This window comes from Telmatherina bonti (assembly GCF_933228915.1).
Source record: "Telmatherina bonti genome assembly, chromosome: 3".
Taxonomy (NCBI): Eukaryota; Metazoa; Chordata; class Actinopteri; order Atheriniformes; family Telmatherinidae; genus Telmatherina; species Telmatherina bonti.
The window spans coordinates 13,677,690-13,698,509 of record NC_136621.1 but is presented as its reverse complement, the minus strand read 5'-3'; the positions used below and the strand labels follow the sequence as shown (position 1 = coordinate 13,698,509).

The following is a 20,820-nucleotide window of genomic DNA, read 5'->3' as shown; positions in this document are numbered from 1 at the left end:
ATGGCATCCCTCACTGCTGGTGTCTACCAACAAGTTCTGGGATTATCGCCACGACAGGCAACAATGAAGAAGACGCTCTTATGTTCGAACATGGTGTTTGTTATGGACAATCCGCGAGGGGGGGGGCATGTCTCCCAATCACTCCCTTCCAGGTCTCATTGTCATTGCCCACATGAGTATTAAAGTCCCCCCCTGCAGAACAATGGAGTCTCCAGAAAGAGCACCCTCCAAGACTCCCTCCATGGACTCCAGAAAAGGTGGGTACTCTGAACTTCCGTTCAGTGCATAAACACAGACAACAGAGCCTGTCCCCCCACCCGAAGGTGGAGGGAAACTACCTTTTTGTAAATCACAACGTGCAGGCACCAAGCCGGGGGCTGATGGGAATGTCCACGTCTGCTCGGTGCCTCTGACCATGAGCAACTCCATAGTGGAAGAAGGTCCAGCCCCTCTCGAGGGTACTGGTTCCAGAGCCCAAGCCATGCGTTGAGGTGAGTCCAACTATATCTAGCTGGATCCGCATAACCTCGAGCACAAGCTCAGGCTCCTTCCCCACCAGAGAGGTGACATTACACGTCCCTAGAGCCAGTTTCTGCAGCTAGGGATCGGACCGCCAGGGTCCCCGACTCTTGCTGCCACCCAGCTCACATTGCAACCGAACCCTATGACTAATCTCGCAGACGGTGAGCACACGGGAGGTGGGGCCCATGTAACCCTTTCAGGCTGAGCCTGACCGGGCCCTATGGGCAAAGGCCCGGCCACCAGATGCTGGCTCCAGAGGGGGGGCCCGGTGACCTGCGTCTGGGCAAGGGAACATTTCCGCCCAGGGTCGTAGTCATCACAGAGGTCTTTGAGCCACACTTAGTCTGGTCCCTCCCCTTGACACTTGTTTGCCATGGGTGACCCTACCAGGGTCATAAAGCCCTCGACAACATAGCTGTTAAGATCTTTAGGACACACAAACCCCTCCATCACAATAAGGTGACAGCTCAGGGAGGAAATAAAAGTTCTGAGGGAAAAAAATGACATTTTTGGCCAGTTTCTTGAAAAAAGACTTTTGGGTCAAAACTGACCCAAAACACCGTGTTACTATAGTTATTTATTTATTTAATAAAGAAAAAGACAGATTTACTTAATAAAATGTTCTAATACTCCTCAATAATAGTCAGGTAACAAAAGGGCCTTTAATTTTTTTTATGTGATCATATTGAGTTTTTTTGTTGTTTTTTTTTAAGTAAGGGACATACTGACAAACAAATGTCCCTTTATTTTTTTGTTTTACAGCTGATTTAAGACAGACCAACTGACCCATGATCCTACCATTCATTTATTTTCTCAAAGTTTGGTTTTTGAAACCCACAAAGTTATTTCTTAAAAACATCCCTATATGATTCCCAAATTAATCCACATATATGTGGATTGTTTAAAGGTAGCACGTGTGAACAGAACAATGGAATTGAGGGTAGCATGGATTTAAGGGCGTGTCCTTATTGCACACTGAAATGACCTTTTCCTTATGTGGGCATGCGTAAAAGGCGGATGTAGGACTTCTTGATGGGTATGGGATGAATCTAATTGTGCATTTCAGCTGTGTTCAGAACTCTGAATTTAGAGAAAATTTTGCAGGAAATGAAGTAAACTCGGAAATCTGAGCTGGGAGCTCATAAGTTACAGAGGATTCCACAGATCGACATGGTTGGATCCAGTATAAGTTTTTGTCTTTGTGAAAATTCCTCACAATAAATTTAGTGTCTGTTAAGTTTAAAATAATTAAGTTGTTGTTATTGACAATTTTGTTTTTACATTAATAAGTATGGTTTTGGGCTGCATGGTGACATAGTGGCATTGCTATGGCCTCAGGTTGCTGTTTCAATCTCAGCTGGGGCAAGGTTCAAACAGTGGCCTTTCTGTGAGTTTGCAAGTTCTCCCTGTGTATGCATGGGTTCTCTCCGGGTACTCCAGCTTCCTCCCACCATGCAAAGACATGCATGTTAGGTTGATTGGTACTCTAAATTGCTCATAGGAGTGAGTGTGAGGGTGAGTGGTTGTTTGTCTCTGTGTGGCCCTGCGACGGACTGGCGAGCTGTCCAGGCAGTACCCTGTCATTTGCCCAAAGACTGCTGGGATAGGCTCCAGCTTCCCCACGACCCTTCATTGGATTAAGCGGTTAGGTTAATGAATGAATGAATGAATGAATGAATGAATGAATGAATGAATGAATGTGTGGTTTACTGTTCAACATATTGGCTGTTGCTCGCATGGTCCATACATTTGTGATTTTCTTCATATATACAGCATTTCTAAATGATCACAAATTTGCTATTTTGGTAAACGTCAAATACCTGGTAACGACATCACAGAATCTTGCCATTGAGACTACTGGAACCCATCATTAGAACACTGGCGTTTCTGCTTGGTTAACCTTGAGTGTTCAGTGCATAGTGGCAATGTGGTGCAAGGTAGGCATAATAAACTGCCAGTGACTATTGTGGCTATGGTTGCGATCACCTTTGGAGTGGCTGGCCCCACCATGGTTGCGACCACATTGATGTGGCGGCTGCCTCTGTCAGAATATTTGCACGCGGGCTCTTACAGCTTTCAGAGTGGTTAATAAATGTTGCAACTGCTTGGAAAGTTACAGATACACATTGCTGTGTCTTTGACAATAGTTTATAAAACATCCTATCATTTTCTGAATGTTTGCCACAACTTTGAAATTGTAGAAAAGTCAGGCGCCAACATCCAGGTATCTTGCAAATAAAAATAAAGGGTTGATAAAATGTAACAGAACTGGATTTTCAGTCTTGATTCTGATCATTCTGTCTTTCATTTTCAAAGAAATTCCTGTAAATATAATTGTCTGCCATGAAGAATTTAATTCTGGCCTACAAATGAGAATCCTTTGTCCCTATTGAATGAATTGGAAAAACAAGAAATTCATGAAAAATTTAACTTCGGCTGAATATGATAACTTCATCACAAAGAGTTTAGATTTGTATTCCCCCTTTGTCAGTAGTCATGAAAAGCAAAAAGTTTTCAGTAGTATGCAGGGCCAGATTAAAAGTGCACAGGGCCCTGGGCCCAGAGTGTTCTAGGGGCCCCGTTCCGCAACATAACATTGTAAAAATTGTGAATGATACACTGTGAAATTACTTTTCTAACATCTCTCAGCCAGTGGTACCAAAAGCAGCACACTAGACACTGCGGTGTAATTATCTAGCTTTTATATACATTTTGTTTCATGTCCGAACTGCTAATATATGCCCTACATGGGCCCAACATGGGCCCCCAATGGGTGTGGGCCCAACATAATGCCCATTGGATAATCTGGCCTCATACATCACTTTGTCGGGTTTTTGTTTCTAGACATTGTCATGAAGTAAAATCAAGCGTTGACTGGGCTGAACATTAAATGCCTGAAATACCAACTTTAAGAGACAAAAAGTTATCATTAGTTTTATTATTGTCATTATTAGGGATCGTGACATTAGTTTTCATCAATTTATTCTAAGTCAGCTGTCACTCTTAAAAACAAAGAAGTGCTTGTTTTTCTTATGTTATTCTTCAAACTTGTTTTTTTTCCAGGTGCAGTTGTCCCAATTTCTTTGGCCTTCAACATCGACACAACAAATGCAAATGTCTCTTCTGGTGACAAGAAAGATTTCTTTGGATACAAAGTGCTTCAGTTAAATTCAACCCGCAACAAAGGGTAAGTTCACAACTGTACCTCTGTGGTTTAGCAGAAATTCACTAATGTACCTGCTTGTGATTACCTGAAATATGTTGTTCAATAACATTAATACAACCGCTTATTATAATAAATGCATTTTCCTATAGATAAACCCAAACTGCTTAATTCAGACTGACTTTTGTCCACAGGATACTCATCACGGCACCTCTGTGGCTCAATGGATCAGGAAGAATATCCAAATATGATCAAGATCAAACCATGAAATGGTTCAGTCCAAAAGGTATAAACTCATGTAACACATTAAATAAATCAGTTAAAAAGAATAAAAAGCAACGACTGACAATACAAAGTACAAATGGAACATTTCATGATGTCGCAGTAAAGATTTGTGTGTTTTTATCACACTTACGTTGCTGTTGCAGACAACTCTCAGACAAGCTCAACAGTTCAACACCTCGGCTTTTCAATCGCTGCAGACCCGACAGGCTCCAGCGTCACTGTAAGACAAACACAATTTGTGACTTTTCCGACCAAGATATAAATACAGGATGCTCATGATTCTGTTACTTTATGTGTTCTGTTTTAGGTTTGCAGTCCAAGTCTTGTCCGTGCATGTCATTACAACATGTACCTGAACAGTTTGTGTTATAAAATCACAGATGAACTTCAGCAAATCTCCTCTTTTAAACCGGCTTTTCAAGGTAAAAATAAATTAATTTATTCCCTCATCTATTATTCTTAAATAATTCTTACTCTATTTTTCAGAATGCACAAAAAAGCAAGTGGATATCGTCTTTCTAATTGATGGATCACAGAGCATGACCACAGATGAGTTTAATGAAAATAAAAACTTCATTAAGACAATAATGGACGAGCTTAAAAACACATCAATCAAGGTTACTTTTCTACTGTAGCACTGATTCATTTTAACTTAGATGACTCACTATGTATTGTAATCATTGTTGTAATAGTATTATTATCCTTTAGTTTGCAGCAGTTCAGTTCTCCACTGATACAAGAAAAGTTTTTGACTTCAATGACTTCATGAATGGTACTGCTCATGAAAAACTTCATCTGGAACGTCAAATGAAGAGTCTCACCAACACATACAGAGCCCTCAGATTTGTAATGTAAGTTCATCTGACTGCATACGGTTGGGAGATTGTGAACAAGTAGTCAAAGTCTGCATTTGGATGAAGTTTTGTTAATACTAAGCTTCACTAATGCCATGTCTATTTAGGGATCAACTATTCGAAAACCCAGCTGCAGGCACCTCTGCTGATGCAACTAAAGTTCTGATAATAGTCACGGATGGAGATCCCAGTGAACCAGAGGATAAAAGGATTATTAAAAGATATAATGAGCAAAACATCATTCGGTTTGTCATTCTGGTAAGTCTGTAGCTCTGTCGTGAGTTTTTCTATTTTTCTGGTTAACCATTTACGTTTGAATAAAAATCGTCTTGTTTAATGATAATTATATAATCAGTTTCTTTGATACATCACCTGAACATGATCTGGTGGAATGAAAAAGAATATCAGTCCTTGCATTTTGGTCCGCTGCAACAATGTAGAACAATGTCCAAAGTGAAAGAACTGTCTCAAGCTAAAATGTTGAGCTGAAATGTAAACATGCCATGTCCTCTCAAATCATTCTGGCTAACCATCATCACCATCAGTGCATATCTGCACTTCTCCATTCAGGGTTGGTAAAATAATAATTTGGCCAACCCTTAAAAATACAAATAATAAATTTATCAGAAATACAAACATGCAAGTGCATCCAGAGTTTCAATCTGATTATAAAGAAACTAAAATGTCAAGTTGCAAGCTTTGCTGGAAAACCAGTTTAATGAGGTAACTTTTTTACTCACCAGACTTTGCTTTCACGCTGCACTTTACTTTGGACCAAACCAATTAGAATTTAATGATTTCATGTATATTTCATGGTTCCAGGTTGAAAAACTAGGTCCGGTGAGAAAGTTTGGAGGCATCCCTTCAGAAATCAGTAACAAGACCATCTTCAAAATCGCAAGTTATGATCAACTTGCGGGGCAACTGGAAACTTTTCAAGAAAAGATTTTTAAAATAGAAGGTGATTGTTTTCCACTTCTGATCATTACTGTTGATAACATAATGTCCTCCTGGTAGTTTCACTAACAGCCCTTCATGTCTCACATAAAGGAAAGACAGTGGCTCGAGCAGAAGAGCTGTCTACAGAGATGTCCCAGAGTGGATTCAGCGCTGCTTTTTACAAGGTGATGACAAAATCTAAAAAAATTTCACTGTACCTTTTAAACATTCAAATATTGAGCATAAAGCTGCAGGTACTGTCTTTAGATAGTACAAAAGATTTGGAATATTATGCACATACCTCAGAAAAAGTTTACATATGAGACTATTTAGAGTCAGCGCAGCTTTCCTTTCCTGTATTTTACTCAGTAAAAGACGACATGTTGTACACACAGAAAAACACACTTATAAAAGTTACAAATTTAGACTTTATATTCCAGGAGTGGCCGATGTCCTCGAGAGCCACAGTCCTGCAAGTTTTGGGAGTTTCCCAGTTGCAACACAGCTGACACACATCAAACTTGTGCAGAGCTTGTCTTCACAATTACGCATTGATTTAAGTCAGGTGTGTTGCAGCAGGGAAACTCATATTTCAGCATCAACTTATAAATCATGGTTAAACAGTGGAATCCTAAAATCTGAAACTAAATGAAAATCTATCATAACTTCATGTAGAACAAAAAAATTGTGAGAATAGTCAATGATTTAGATCTTAAATTATTTATGTGGTATCTGTCATTTAATCAGACCTTTTTGTTAACAGGATAAGTTGATTCTGGGTACTGTGGGATCAAACTGCTGGCGTGGTTCAATCACAGAACGTCAAGGAGAAACTGAAAAGCAGTTTTTCGATCCAGTGATGGAGATGGATTCATACATGGGTAAATTCATCTACATTTTCATTAAACTGATTCTGCCAAAGTAAACTACATTTACCTGCGTGAAATAAATCACGGATTATTGTTTTCTATTAGGCGGTTGTCTGTTATGATAGTAGTGAATATTGTTGCTCGACCAATGCTGTTGCAGGATACTCTGTATCTGTTGGAGAGAAGAAGGGTGCTCCTCTATATTTCACGGGTGCACCGCGATTTAACCACACAGGACAGGTCATATTTTTCAACGGGACGTGGGAACTTATCCAAAGACTTGATGACAGCCAGGTTAGTAACCGTGGTGTTTTTTTTTCTTTTTGGTTAATTTTTTGTGTTGTAAATATTGTATTAGTATATTTATACGTCAACTGAACATCACAGTGTCATGATGTCACAGATGTTTTTCTTCCGGTCAGTGGTGCACCTAAACTAGGTCCTTGAGATCTACCATCTTGCAACTTTTAGATGCTCCTCTTCTCCAACACATCTGGTTCCAATAACTGATTTTCTTTTTTCCTATGTCATCCATAGTCCTGCTACCTGAATATTAATCTGATTCAGTTGTGTCGGACAAGGGTTGCATCTAAAAGTTGCAGGATGTTAGATGTCAATGACAAACTTGGGCACCCCTGCTTTAGGTTATAATTTAAAGCTTATTCCAATACCTGCTTGTATTTTTACTATAAAAATGTCTCAACCAGTTTTACACTGCCATGTCTCCTGATGACAAAGATCAGGAGGGTTGGGGAACCTTGGCCCTCGTCCTGAAAGTTTTCGATGTCTCCCTGTTTCAACACACAAGATTCAAACGAATGAATCACTGAGCAGATCTTTATAAGCCTTTTGGATCTATTTGATTTGAATCATGTGCTGGACCAGGGATACATGGAAAACCTGCAGGATTCTGGGCCTTGAGGATGAGGGTTTCCCACCCCTGGACTAAGAGAAGGGATCACCAACTAGGGTCCGACTGAATGAGGTGGGTTTCTCTACTTACTGCAACAAACCTGACTCAAAATGGATCTCCAGCATTTTGTTGCGCAGGTATTTTGCTTCAAGCAAACATCCAAAACCTGCAGGACACCGGCCTTTGAGGACTGAACTTGATGATCTCTGACCTAGAGCTGGTGAACATTATTTTAAACCTGGGATGCCCAAATCCAGCCATCAAAAGCTACTTTTCTGGAGGGCTGGACTGGTCTTGACATTGTTGTCATCGATGAACAGGATACCCTGCAGAAAGAGTTTGGGAACCACTGAACTAAGAGAAGGGGCAGAGTTGACTCCCTTGCTATGGATGATGACATGTTTCCTGACATTGTGATTTGCTGTGTTGGATCTGATTGTTTTAAGCCTCTGGCAGTAAATTAATGACAGAAATACTGCAGGATAGTGATGCGTGGATCAATACGTAACCCATGGGTCACATGAATTGGGTCAGGCAAAGAAATTTTCATTTTTATTGCTGTGCAAGTTTGGTGGGTAAATAAAGCGATAATGCTATGAGTGTAACCTGCAATCTTATCAGCAACAAGCAGTGTTGGCCACGCACGCATCACTACTGCAGGAGGTTTGCTGCTGGATCCAAATAAAGATATGCTATAAAACATAGGCCACAAGTATCGCAGTTTTTCTTCCTCAAAATTTTAATTTTTATTTCCAGTTTAAAAAAAAACATCTATTAGGCTACATTAAAAACATTGCATAATGCGGGTCTGCAAAGGATGTTTATTGTTTGATGAATAAATTTGGCTGAAATACGACGATGTCGTCTGCACCACAAAGCTGCATTTCCCTTTTGACAAATAACACAATGCAGTCACAACTTTAATCTGTAGTTTTGTTGTGTAATTTTTCTTGTCAGTAATGTTGGTGCAGTCCAGACCAGCTCCATCAGTCATGATACTCTTGTGATTGACTTGAAACCCTTGTAAAATCATCATTAAAGGTTTCTGAAATGTTTATTTGGTTGCATGGAGTACCGACAGCAACCAAATGGTTGGTCCAGAGGTGTCCAGCTCCAGTCCTCGAGGGCCAGAATCCTGCAGGTTTTCTATGTATCCCTGCTCAGACACACCTGATTCAAATTAATTAGTAGTAGAGCTTAATCAGTTGTGCACGTCATTGGCTGTTTGATCCATTTAGTGGAAGCTAGACGTGTTGGAACAGGAATACATGGGAAACCTGCAGGACAGCGGCCCTCGAGGACAGACTCTGGACACCCCTGGTTTAGTCTTAGCATTTAGGTGACCATTTTCCCGTTTAGGAGCTAATTTTTGCCCTGAGATTCTTTGTAAATACGGCCCCAGATATTTATCTCCAGTTATGTGGTAGTATTGTTCCAGTTAAAGATACAGAAGCTCGAAGTCAAAGGTTATACATTTGCAAAGAGCTGTAAGGAAGGGATTAGAGTTGTATATGTTCACTGTGAGGATTTGAGTGTGATGATGTGTGTGAAAAAGAGTACCATCCGGTGTGTGTTCTTGATCATATCATAATGCATCATTTTATGCAGTTAAAGAAAGGAAACCAAACTTCCTTGCACCTACACCTTGTTAATCAATATCAGAAATTTTGTTTGAAACAGAATGTTCAACCTTCACTTTTTCAGATTGGTTCCTACTTCGGTGCAGAGCTCTGCAGCATAGACGTAAACTCAGATGGTGATACTGACTTCCTGCTTGTTGGAGCTCCAATGTTTTACCAGCCTCATGAAAAGAAAGAAGGAAGAGTCTACATCTACTCACTGAATGATGAGGTGGGGTGTCATGAAGGGCTTGGGTTGAAAATGCTATTTCTGTTTTTGTTGGTTTAGTCCCTTAGATAACATCTTTATTTCCTATAGGGGCTGTTGCAGCAAGAGTTTAATGTGACAGCACCATCCATGGGTAGATTCGGTACAACCATATCCAGCCTTGCAGATCTGAATGGAGATGGACTCCGAGACGTTGCCATTGGAGCCCCTCTGGAGGATGATAACACTGGGGCTGTGTACATCTACCTTGGAGACAAAACCAAGGGCATACGTAGCACTTTTAGCCAGGTGACACAGATATTCTAATCTTTTTGTCATTACCTGACACGGGATTGTATAACAACATTACAGATGTACAATCATGCTAAATACAGCAGGATTTGCACAACAGGATTCAATTAGAAAAAATGATCCAGTCTTTGCAGAAATGGTTAAATGTTACGCTGTCATAATATATTTAGCACTAACTAGACCAAAATGCAGATGCAGTGTCTAAAAACAAAGTTTACCAAGAAATGATCTCCATAGGAAGGAAGTGTATAAAGCTTTGCACATTAATTTTCAGTCTCTGTTTTGTTGGTTCAGAAAAATGTGAGGTCTTGACTACTCTTGGTGATGTTAGTGCTGTTGTTGGTCCTCAACTTTGCCCCGCTCTGCAAAAAAACAGAAGCAAAAATGTAGAAAGATCTGCAATAAAGGGGACCCTCATTGAAGACGATGCACAGACCCTTAACTGGAAAGGGATGGGCAAAAGATTTAGTAGTGTCAATACAGTTAGAGTTAAATTTGAGTTAGTCAGAGTTAATAGAGTCAATTGGTTATGAAAAGCTGATACATTTGTAGTATGTAGATTTGTTCTAAATGCAATGTTGTAGTATATTATCTTTCCTCAATCAAAACCAGAAACCATATTTATAAAGATCCCTGTTAGTGACATTTGTATGACTCTGTGAGGTATGTGTCCCACCCACCTATTGTGACAGAAACGGAATCTGAACAAGGTTTTTTTTGTTTTTTTTAAAAATAATTATATGCCTTTATGTGGTGCATTGTCCAGTGTGACAGCACAGAGGAGGACTTTTGGATTAAAGTTGAGACTGGTAGTATAGTAGAAGGTCAAAAAGGTGGATCAGTTCATCTAAGTAACGGGGGTGGGGTCATTGCAAAACTCTACTTTCATGTGCTGATTCTGCATTGTTGGCTTGCTATATGGACATTCAAGCCAAAATCACATTGTGCAATGTACTTCACCATGACTGTGACTAATGACTTATTGTGTAATCTGATTGCTGATGACCTCTTAACACATCCTGTCGCTTTAGTCAAAATATATTCTCCAGTTTATGTTTTTTTTACTTGATCCAGAACTACAGTTAAAAAAAAAAAAAAAAAATAAAAAAAAAAGGTATTGTTTGGTTAAAAACAACACAGATGACATTCGAACATCAAAAAGTCAAGTTCTGGCACACCGCCCATCCAGTCTGACTGATTCTGAGCTCCAATCAAAACTGAATCTCCTCCCTTTTAAACTTGATGGAACTATGTTTGGTTTTAAGCATTTAATTACCTTTATGGTCACAGTTGTTGATTTTCCTATGGCTATTTCCACCAGGTTAATACATCATGCCAATGGGAGCTGTCTTAAACTGATTTCCTGTATGTGTTGCCTTTTCACTCAGCTGATCACTATAATTGAAAACCAAAATGGAAGATTGGAGGTATAAGTTCAGCTGACAAATATACAGAAGATTTGTCAAATTATCTTCCACAATCTAATCCAAACCTCTTAAAAGGTCACACTAAGAAAAAAAAAAAAGAAAATCATTTCTTTGCAGCTTTTTTCCCCTTTGGCCCAAAAATAAGACTGTGTTTTTTAAACACAAATTTTACTAACATTCATGATAGTCACTGATAAATTTGCTCCTCTGAACTGGAGAGCAAACTGTTTAAGTGCAAAATGTTGAGGGCTATTAAGCAATAACAAAGGAAGCCATGAAAAATTACTGGTGAATGTTAAGTTTTAGCATTTTTCTCGACAGCCTTTGTGATAAGTACCTTCAAACAGATGTACAAATAACTAATAAATATCTTATTTTAGAGAATCACTGGAGAGAATATTAAACCTGGGATAAAACTCTTTGGACAAGCCATAGACGGACGCATTGACCTTAACGATGATGGGCTCCCAGATATTGTGGTTGGATCACAAGGTGCTGCGGTTGTCTTAAGGTATTTATACTGTGTGCTTTACTCATGTAAATCAACCCAGTGTAATCTTTAATCATTGACATTTCAAAGCCAGAATTAGCTCATCACTTAGTTTTACATCAAAGTACTGGAACCAAATTTAGAGGCATTTCCTCTGATAGAGGTTTTGCATTCTTTACTCTGTAGATGTGTAGGTATTCGGGTTTAAAAACTCTTTTGAAACTACTTAAAGTATAAAACTAAAGTAATGTACAGGGAAAAAGTGCAATTAAGGGCAAAAGCTGAAACTGGATTCATACTCGTGTGTTTGACAGAGCTGGCGCTACTGATGTTGGTCAAATGTGCTCTAGCACTTGAGCGTGTGGTTGCAGCGTCATGTTGCAGTTTTTCTTTTGTGATTACTGCAAAAACTCTGGACACATGTAATGACGAACTGATTAATCACGTAATAAGGCCTACGCAGCATTTTAGACTGTGCCAAAGGGCTTGTTATGTTTTTACTGGCATTTATCTGTTTGTGTTCAAGATAACTCAAAAAGTTACAGACGGATTTTCATGAAATTTTCAGGAGTTGTTGGAAATGTGAAAAGAATGACCTGATTTAATTTTGGTGGTGATATGGATCACGGTATGGATCCAGGAATTTTTTTTAGAACTGTGGACCTTGGCGAAGGTTTTTCGCTCTCCGAGTGCTTTTCTGGTCTGGACTTTTTTTTGTGTGTGTGCGTATGTGTGTGTTTTTTTCTTAACAATGGCAAGCCAGACTAAAAACAAAGAGCCCAAATGAAACAGGAGTAACAAAGCATTTTGATAATGTAAGGATTAGAAGTAAAAAGTCAGTTGGAAAATAATTACTTCAGTAAAGTATAGGTACTTGAACAAGGAAACTGATTATTTGTTCTGCTCAAAGGTCAACAAATGGATGTCCCAGTTACTTTTAAGCCTAAACGTTTCATGCAAGATGTATGGATGCTTCCAGAAATTTAATTTTTTCTATTCAACTTGAAAACACCAGTGAAACCAAAGACGTTTTAGAAAGATTCACATTGTCATTGTAATAACCTACTCTACAGTTTTGTGAATAATTCAACCTTATAAGGAAAGTTGAAGCATTACTGCGTCATGTTTAACCTTCAATTATGCAAAAGTAAATATAAACAGTTTTAATTGTTGTCTTTCAGGTCCAAGGCTGTTTTTAGTGTCATGGCTCACCTGTCATTTTATCCCAAAGAGATAAGCACAGAGAATATTGACTGCCTGGTCGGCAAAGCTGAACATTTGCTCATGGTTTACTTAAGAGTATGCTTTGAAATGGAAGAGACAACAATGAGCAAACAAGGTGGGGACTTCCCATTAGTGTGATATTCAGGTATAGCTGCTGTCAGTGTGTAGTTTTAAACCAGTTGTATACCTTTACAGGGGCAGAGAGCACTGAACTGAACATCTCATACACCCTTAATGTTGATCCAATGAGAAAATTCCATCGAGGTTTCTTCAGTCAGATTGATAACAAAGCCCGGACTTTTACTTCTTCCTACAAGCTGATTGATAAAGAAACGTGTCTTAACTATTCCATCTTCATGCCGGTATGAAAAATATTCCGATTAATCATCTTCATGCTGAAATAAAACTTCCTGTAACTGAATGAATCTGCTTCCTGTCACAATTTGAAGATGTCTTCACAGATATGCAAATAACTTCTTCTCCTTTTTATTTTGCAGAAATGTGTGAAAGACACATTATTACCCATCAACATCAAGTTGAACTTTTCCCAAAATGACAGCGAGAACGCAAGTGCCATCCTGAGCACAGACGCCACGAGACAAGCTGTTGTTGAGGTTTTTACAGTGCTGTGAAATTAATTTCTAATTTAGCTCAAATATAATGGAAACTTAAATGGTTTTTGCATCTGATTGAGGTGGCAGTTTTTATAGAAGAGCAAGGAAAACTTTATGTCATCCCACATGGGGTACCTTTGTTCCCTTTTCTTCTGTAGTGGCTGAATAAAATCCAAATCCTTATCATAGTATCTGCATTGTAATGTTATGAAAATTTACCATAATGCAGAATTCACAGGCAGTAGTCAAGTGCATGCCTCACTGAAATACTTTATTTACTAAAACAAACTACAGCCACGGCAGTAGAAGAATATGTAAAAAGCAAGTAAAAAACAATTCAATAAAATGCAAATTAGTGACTCTCAGTAATCCCACAAACTAAGAATATATAGACAAGAATCCAACACTGAACGAAGAAAAACATTACAGAAAAAAAATTAAACTTTGTTAAGAGACTGCATTTCTGTGACAGTATATTATATATTATATTGATTTACCACATGATCAAGTGATAGAGGGAAACGACAATGGAAAGGCCTACAGCATGGCAGGTAGTTCAGCTCGGTTCTGCAGAACTGCAAGAAGTTATTCTTCATGTAATATGAATTTATTTTAACTCAGAAAAAAGGCACACCTGGATGTTGGGAGCACATCCTAAAACATAAATTATCAGACTTAATGGCCTGACAGAGTAAAGTTAAAGTTAAAACTTTACAAAAATATTACCTAATGCATCCACTTGTAGATAAATAAATCAACAAAGCCCTTTGTTTTCCTCCTCTGAGCTGCATCTAGCTCAAAGCTCTATGGCTGGATAAATCTGATATTAAAGGGGTGCTATTGTGGTATTTCAAGTTTTCTGAGCTTTCTACAGTGTTACAGTGTTGAATCCTCATCAGACATGTGAATGGCACCGTTTTTTATCATTTAAACGCATGTTTGAGTTCCAGCACTCTCTCCGTTCGGTTTCCATGGCGACGAAAAACGCGTCGTTTTAGAGAGATTTTTACTACTTGGAAATCCTTGTGACGTCCCGGGGGATAAGGTTCGGTGATTGGTTACCTTCTACTGGTTAACAAGGGCATGTACAAATACATCAGGCGGGTGGAAAACGTCGGATAAAGTTATTTCCAACGATGGCTGGTGAGTTTACCAAAGAGAGACATCCTGCTGCATTCGTTGCTGTGGGTTGCTGTTTTCCACTTTGTTTTCAGGGTCTGATTCAGGTTCCAACATGTAGGGCTGTATGCTATGTGTTGACATTGTATTTTGTTTTTTTATTGAGTTCATATGAGCCTAATCCTTCTGTTTATGAGACGTTACAATGACGGCGAAAGCAGGTGCGGTGTGCGCTCCCGATGTAGTGCAGTGGCGGGAGGCGGGGCTTAATGCAGAAGAGTCTCAATCCACTCGTTTCGGTCTGAAGTAAATAAAGCGATTTGTAACAATAACTCGATCAATCCCAGCCCTTCTGGTCTCAGAAATAAAAATAAATTAGCCTGAAATGCACATAATAGTTCCACTTTAACTGAAAGCTGGGTAGGTAATGTTGAGGAGCTAGCAAGATGTGAAAGTGGCCCCCTGTCTTGGCCCCTCCACCTCTGTTTTTGCTCCTTGCGTAATTCAAGGCTTTTTTATTCTCAGCTTTTTCCACCAACAATTTTCTCTTTCTCAGCTTTTTAGCAGGAGGAGGCAAATAAACCGAGCCAGGTCGGGGAAATCCTTCCTGCATTTTCTCAGCCATGTTCGCTTCCGAGTTTTCTCTTCACTACTTTGTATTTTCATCCTAACATGCTATTCATATGCAGGTTGTGGCTATCAGGCGGTGCTTTAAGAGGCCAGTTAAGTTAACCAATAAGAGCAGAATGGGAGGGATCTGGGCCTCAATAGCTTTTGATGATACAGGAAATGTTTCATTTGAAATTTTATGACGAAATAAAACATTGATTTATTTTTCACAGGTTCCATTTGAAAAACATTGTAGAAAAAATGACGTATGTATTGCTGAACTTGATGTGGATTTCAACTTCACGTAAGTGTCTGACAAATACATATTTTTACTAATAGACTGATAAGTTTTAATGTAACAAGTATTTTGTTTCTTTTAGGTCTGCGACAGTGTTGGTGACTGACTCGAACTTCCTCAATGTTTCCATGAAAGTTACTAATCTTGGTGATGACTCGTTCAATACCAACCTGACAATGCACTATCCTCCAGGCCTCTCCTTCTCTAAGATGAATCTTACAAAGGTGATTTTAATATTTGTCTGTTTAATAATATCCCTGCATTCATCTACAGCATGGAGCAGAACACAACTTAGAGCTTTAATTAGAGCTTTAGGGCTTATTATAAATATATTGAAGAGTACAGCAATAAACAATAAACATGGAGTCACTGGTCTAAAAACTATCAAAATAAGAATAAAAAAAAAATTAATACAAAACTGTATTTATAGACAGCTCTGTAAAAGGAAAAAAGCATGCAGCAAAGCATGTAAGTCATTTAAAAGAGTTTTTTCATATCCGACTCTCCTAGAAAAATGGAATAATTTATGTGCATGGTAGGGTTTGTTTCTTAGAAGCTGCTTGTCTTCTGTAATTTTCACCATAATTGTGACAGCTGAAAAAAAAAACACAACAAAAGGGAGAAAAACAGAATTAAACAAGTCCATCCCATCAATACAGATCGTCACCTTCCCCAAACCAGGTTCTGTCGACTTTCTTATTATTGTCCATTAGTTGCAATATTAAAAACCAGTGGAGCCACTTGTAATGTGCTTACTGGAGACGCAGATGTTGCGACTTATCTGGTCGACTCATTATTTCCACCTTGCATCTAACATGCAAGTTTCTTTAGATTCTTACTCTTATGCACTGCTGGAGATGCACACTCTTTCCTTTCTTCTCCCATTCAGTACTTGTCCATGTCGACCCAAATGTGAGACACTTACCAGTAGTTTTTCATTAGGTTACATTCTGGCATCATGTTACATGAAGAAAGAGCATAAAGTTAGCCAGCAGTTTCACAGACAGCGAAAAAATCAGCAGTCAGTGTTCTTATGGATGCTGCAAAGCACTTAACACCTTACACAAATAATGCAACACCTTTGTAATCATCAACAACAGGATTAGTAAACTGTTTGTTTTTTTTTAAGCCCAGACATTTAGCTGAATTGTTTTGCTGTGATTTATGCAGCTACTCCTGATACACTGCAAGATTTTTTTTTTTTAAACATGCCACCAACAGGAAACAAAATCTGTTTTTCATTTTTTTTGTGGAGGACTTAAACTGAAATAAGATGCGTATGTTTGTTTTTCCACAAAAGAAACACAAACTCTGAAACAGAATAAATTGACAGAGAATTTTAATTGAAATTTTAATCTCACATGCCCAAAGAAAACTACATCTATAACAAATCTTTATTTAACTTGTTCCAACAGGCAACGAGATCAGTGCTCCACATGTGCCACGATCTTGAAGGAGTGTTTGACAAAACCGTGTGTGGTATCAGCCTTCCTGTGTTTCGCAGCAAATCATTTGTGAGTCAAACCACAATCAGTTACTTTTCTAACGGTATGGGGCGCACATATAGGTCTGACCAGATCTCTGGTAGTTTCACTTTAACAGGTGTGCAAACTGTTTTCTTTCTGTATAAATCCCATGTAAAATAAGTCTCTTGTTTCATGAAGGCAATATTTGAAGCTGTCTTTCACATTATGAAAGACTTCAACTGGAACAACACAATATCGATGACCATTGCAGCACAAAGGTAACAAGACGCCTCTTAAACTCAACAGCATAAATATAAAATGCATTTTGTATCGCAGATGTGATTTCATGTGTTTTGTTAAACACAGAAATGATCTTTTACATCCTCAGTGACAATTTAAATGTCAGCAGTAGCAATTCCCTCACCAAAACTATCCCAGTGCAATTTCAGATCAAAATGGCAATAACAGTGTAAGTAAACGTAACTACATTAATAGTAATTTCACTAAATCAGTATATTTAATCCAGAGATTGGCAGTACAACCTGACAGCTTCCTGCATTTCATTAGTCTTGTATTCTTTCAGAAATATGGAAGACACATATCTGAATTTCACAAACGAAGATGTGGCACCTAAAAAAATGACTATCATATACAGGGTAAGTCACTTCCATATCCTGTGATCTTAATATCTCTGTTACGTCCCGGCTCGCTTTGGGTGAAGGCCGCAACATAAAAAAAAAGTGTGCCAGATGGGAATTGGAGTTTTTGGGGGATTTTATTGTCCCACACAAAAGGAAAAACAATACACACTCAAGAGGGAGGGGCAGCTAAAGTACAAACAAAGCAAACCCAAAACAAAAAGCACAAACGAGCACTGAAAGTTAGCCACCCAAAACAATCATGACAGCAAAACGTAAGACTAAGCCCAAAACTATAGACAAAAAAAAAACCAACAACAATGCATTCAAAGAGCAAAAAACACAAACAAGCACCACCAGCTACCCCCCAAAAAAACAAAACAAAACAACCAAAACTACACAAAAAGCCAACAGCAAGATGCATAAAAGGCTTGCTTAACGTTTCCACACAAAACAGCAACTAGTCTGAGAGAGCAAGCTGTATCCAGAACCACAGCTGCCATGGAATGAAGACGGTGCAGCTCTTTTATACCGGAGTGGAGATGTGTTGAATCTTGATTGGTTCTGAAGGCAGCCAATTAGCAATACCGATGAAGGGGGTGTGATGAGGTGGTGCCAATCCGAGCCAGGTGATGCTAGAGGAGGTTGTCCATGCTGTGTGAGAGGAATTATCACAGGAAAGTGGTGGCAGCTGTAACAATCTCAAATCAGAAAATGAAGCATGTTTTTCCTAAATATACTCATCTGCAATTGAAACTCTGTCTCTCACCTCCTACAGATCAATAATCTTGGTTTTAAGGATTTTCCTGTCAACGTGTCCCTGCTGTTCCCAACGAAACTGGAACATAATTTCGAGCTGAACAACTATCAAGTTTTTGTCCAGCTGGTAATTTTGTGAGAGCCTGAAATTTTTCACCTAGACTACTGCTGCATCAAAAGCTCACATATTTCTTTCTTTTCAAGAACAAAACTGAGTGTTCAAATACTTCTGAAGTGACATCAGAGGTGAGGACAGCAGATTTAAAATACAATTATCTGAGTTGTGCTGGAGAATTTTAAATCCCTCAGAAAAGTGACCTTTCGCTTTGTTGCAGTACTGCTCGCCAGAAAAGGGCTGCAAAGCTGTTCACTGTGATATTTTCAATCTGAAAAAATATTCAGCTATTGAGTTTAGGTTGGAGGGAGATGTACAATTTAAAGACCTCAAACAGTATGCGAAGGTAAACACAGTAACAAGAGGTAAAATACACACCACACATGAAATATGTATTTAACTGGCATGTTCTCCATTCACAGAAACTTGCCTTTCTCAAACGATATACTGGAGGGAGGAAGGAAGTCAAATTTAGGAGCTATATACATGTTGATTATGACAGAAGTCGATATGTTCTGGTTTCTCATACACAAGAGGTATGTTGAAGTTTGACTGCAGTAATGCCATTTCAAGATGCTGCCTATAATCCTTTTCTCATAAAACTGGATTTATCTTCTGAACTTCACCCAGAAAACTGAGCTGCAGAAAGACAACGATCCAACAAAGAAAGGGGTACGTATGGTTTATTTGATAACTGAATATTATCTTAAAATATCTTAAAAAATAATATCTTAAAAGGTTTATTTCCAACTTTGACAACTTTTCTCTTTTTATAGCTTGAAGCTCGAGTCGAGTTCTTGATCCTTCCAGATCAGCTGCTGATCAGTTTGACTGGAGCTGGATTGGGCCTCTTGCTTCTGATCATAATCACAGTCATCATGTTTAAAGTGAGTTCCTTAAAATTAGCACATAAAATACAAATGTAAGAGTTTCTCTTTAAATTCAGTTGTGACCTGAGAGTCACAACCTGAATTACTGTGAGGCATTGAAATGTTTCTTTTGGCGCTACGTCTTATTATTTTCTCATATCTCTCACAAGCTGGGTTGCTTCAAGAGAAAGACGCAGGAGGATTTCCAGAGAGAGGAAGACAATAACTCCATAAAATCAGCTGAACCTCCAGAGAAAGAAAACCTCATTGGTGCTGACAACAAAGAAAGTAATCAAGATACCCTCCCCAATGGAACTGAAGGGACGGATTCTGACAAAAAAGAGTGACCAAGATGAGGAGTCCTGCATGAGGGATGCAAATCCCAGTTAAACCATTAGTACCTTTCAGTGCTTTAAGTGGAACAAAATAAGTGGTGGTACTCCCTTAATGACTTGCTGTCAGTTTGTCATGCAAATATGGGACATAAATATGGGTGATACTTATATACTTATGGCTACAGAATAATACTTTTATTGCACAGAAATGACAAAAAACAAACACAGCAAGTTCTAAATCAAATCCACATTTGCCAAATTCAAAGTGCCATGGAGACACTTGAACTTCAAGCCTCATTGCTGGACATTAAAAAAAAATCACTGAATATACATAAACTAAAAGCTCATTAACCATTTGATGCAAGAATTGATTAAAAAAAACAAACAAAAACAATGCAACATTTTTTAAATACAGTATTTTACCCCCAAAAAAATGCAATGATAGTTTTTTGGTAGTAGTGATATTTAGAATATTTTATGATTTTTTTTTATGTACTTCACAAAATAGTTATATAATAACATATAATCATAATTATATAATTTAAATCTTTTATAAAATATAGCTGTATCATTTTCTTTTCCTATTTATCGTAAAGGCAAAGTTGCGTAATTACAGTATTATAATTAATTATATCATTTATTATATCATTTATTTATTTATTCTCCAGTGAGTGGAACATATTGGATGACTCACTAACGTCCACTGAAGTGGCTTATTTACAAAAATACCATCTCATTAATGAATATGCAAGAAAAAAGTTTGTAAATAGGTGCCCACTACAGGCCCACTATGTATGAAAGCATTAATAACAAAAAAGTTCTACATTTGGACTTATTTAGTTTATTACCAGGCTAATTTAACAGTTTATTACTATCACACTTGTCCTCTGTGAATTTTTTTTTGTTTTTACAGCATTGGTTCTGGTCCATGCTACTTAGCAATATTATCTTGTCTGTTATCAGGAAATAACCTTCAAATACTCAAAATACTGACCAGTCATACAGTTAGTTTGCAGCATCTGACCTTCATTGTCTGGTGTAGAAAATTACTGTTAAGTAGTGCTACTGTCATCACTCAACTCGGCTCCAGTTCGTGTCTTCAAGCTCTTTTGGAGCCAGGCTAACATTACAGCTGCAATAGTTTTTTTTTTCTCCACCTTTCCTCTCATTCAA

The 20,820-nt window shown here is 38.3% G+C and overlaps 1 protein-coding gene across 1 annotated transcript; it reads left to right on the top strand.

Moving 5' to 3' along the window:
• Positions 1-202: 202 nt before the first annotated feature.
• On the top strand, positions 203-19,659 carry LOC306772756 (integrin alpha-L-like; the record flags this gene model as incomplete). Its single annotated transcript, XM_079262355.1, has 28 exons — positions 203-257; positions 3,586-3,709; positions 3,880-3,971; positions 4,114-4,190; positions 4,278-4,392; positions 4,457-4,587; positions 4,679-4,821; positions 4,932-5,082; positions 5,647-5,785; positions 5,875-5,948; positions 6,527-6,644; positions 6,793-6,926; positions 9,250-9,396; positions 9,484-9,681; positions 11,492-11,622; positions 12,783-12,940; positions 13,021-13,187; positions 13,323-13,439; positions 15,401-15,471; positions 15,548-15,689; positions 16,881-16,979; positions 17,130-17,209; positions 17,515-17,587; positions 18,348-18,455; positions 18,664-18,789; positions 19,074-19,115; positions 19,220-19,330; positions 19,483-19,659. The coding sequence occupies 28 exons, from the start codon at positions 203-205 to the stop codon at positions 19,657-19,659; spliced, it is 3,300 nt and encodes a 1,099-aa protein (XP_079118481.1).
• Positions 19,660-20,820: the final 1,161 nt, after the last annotated feature.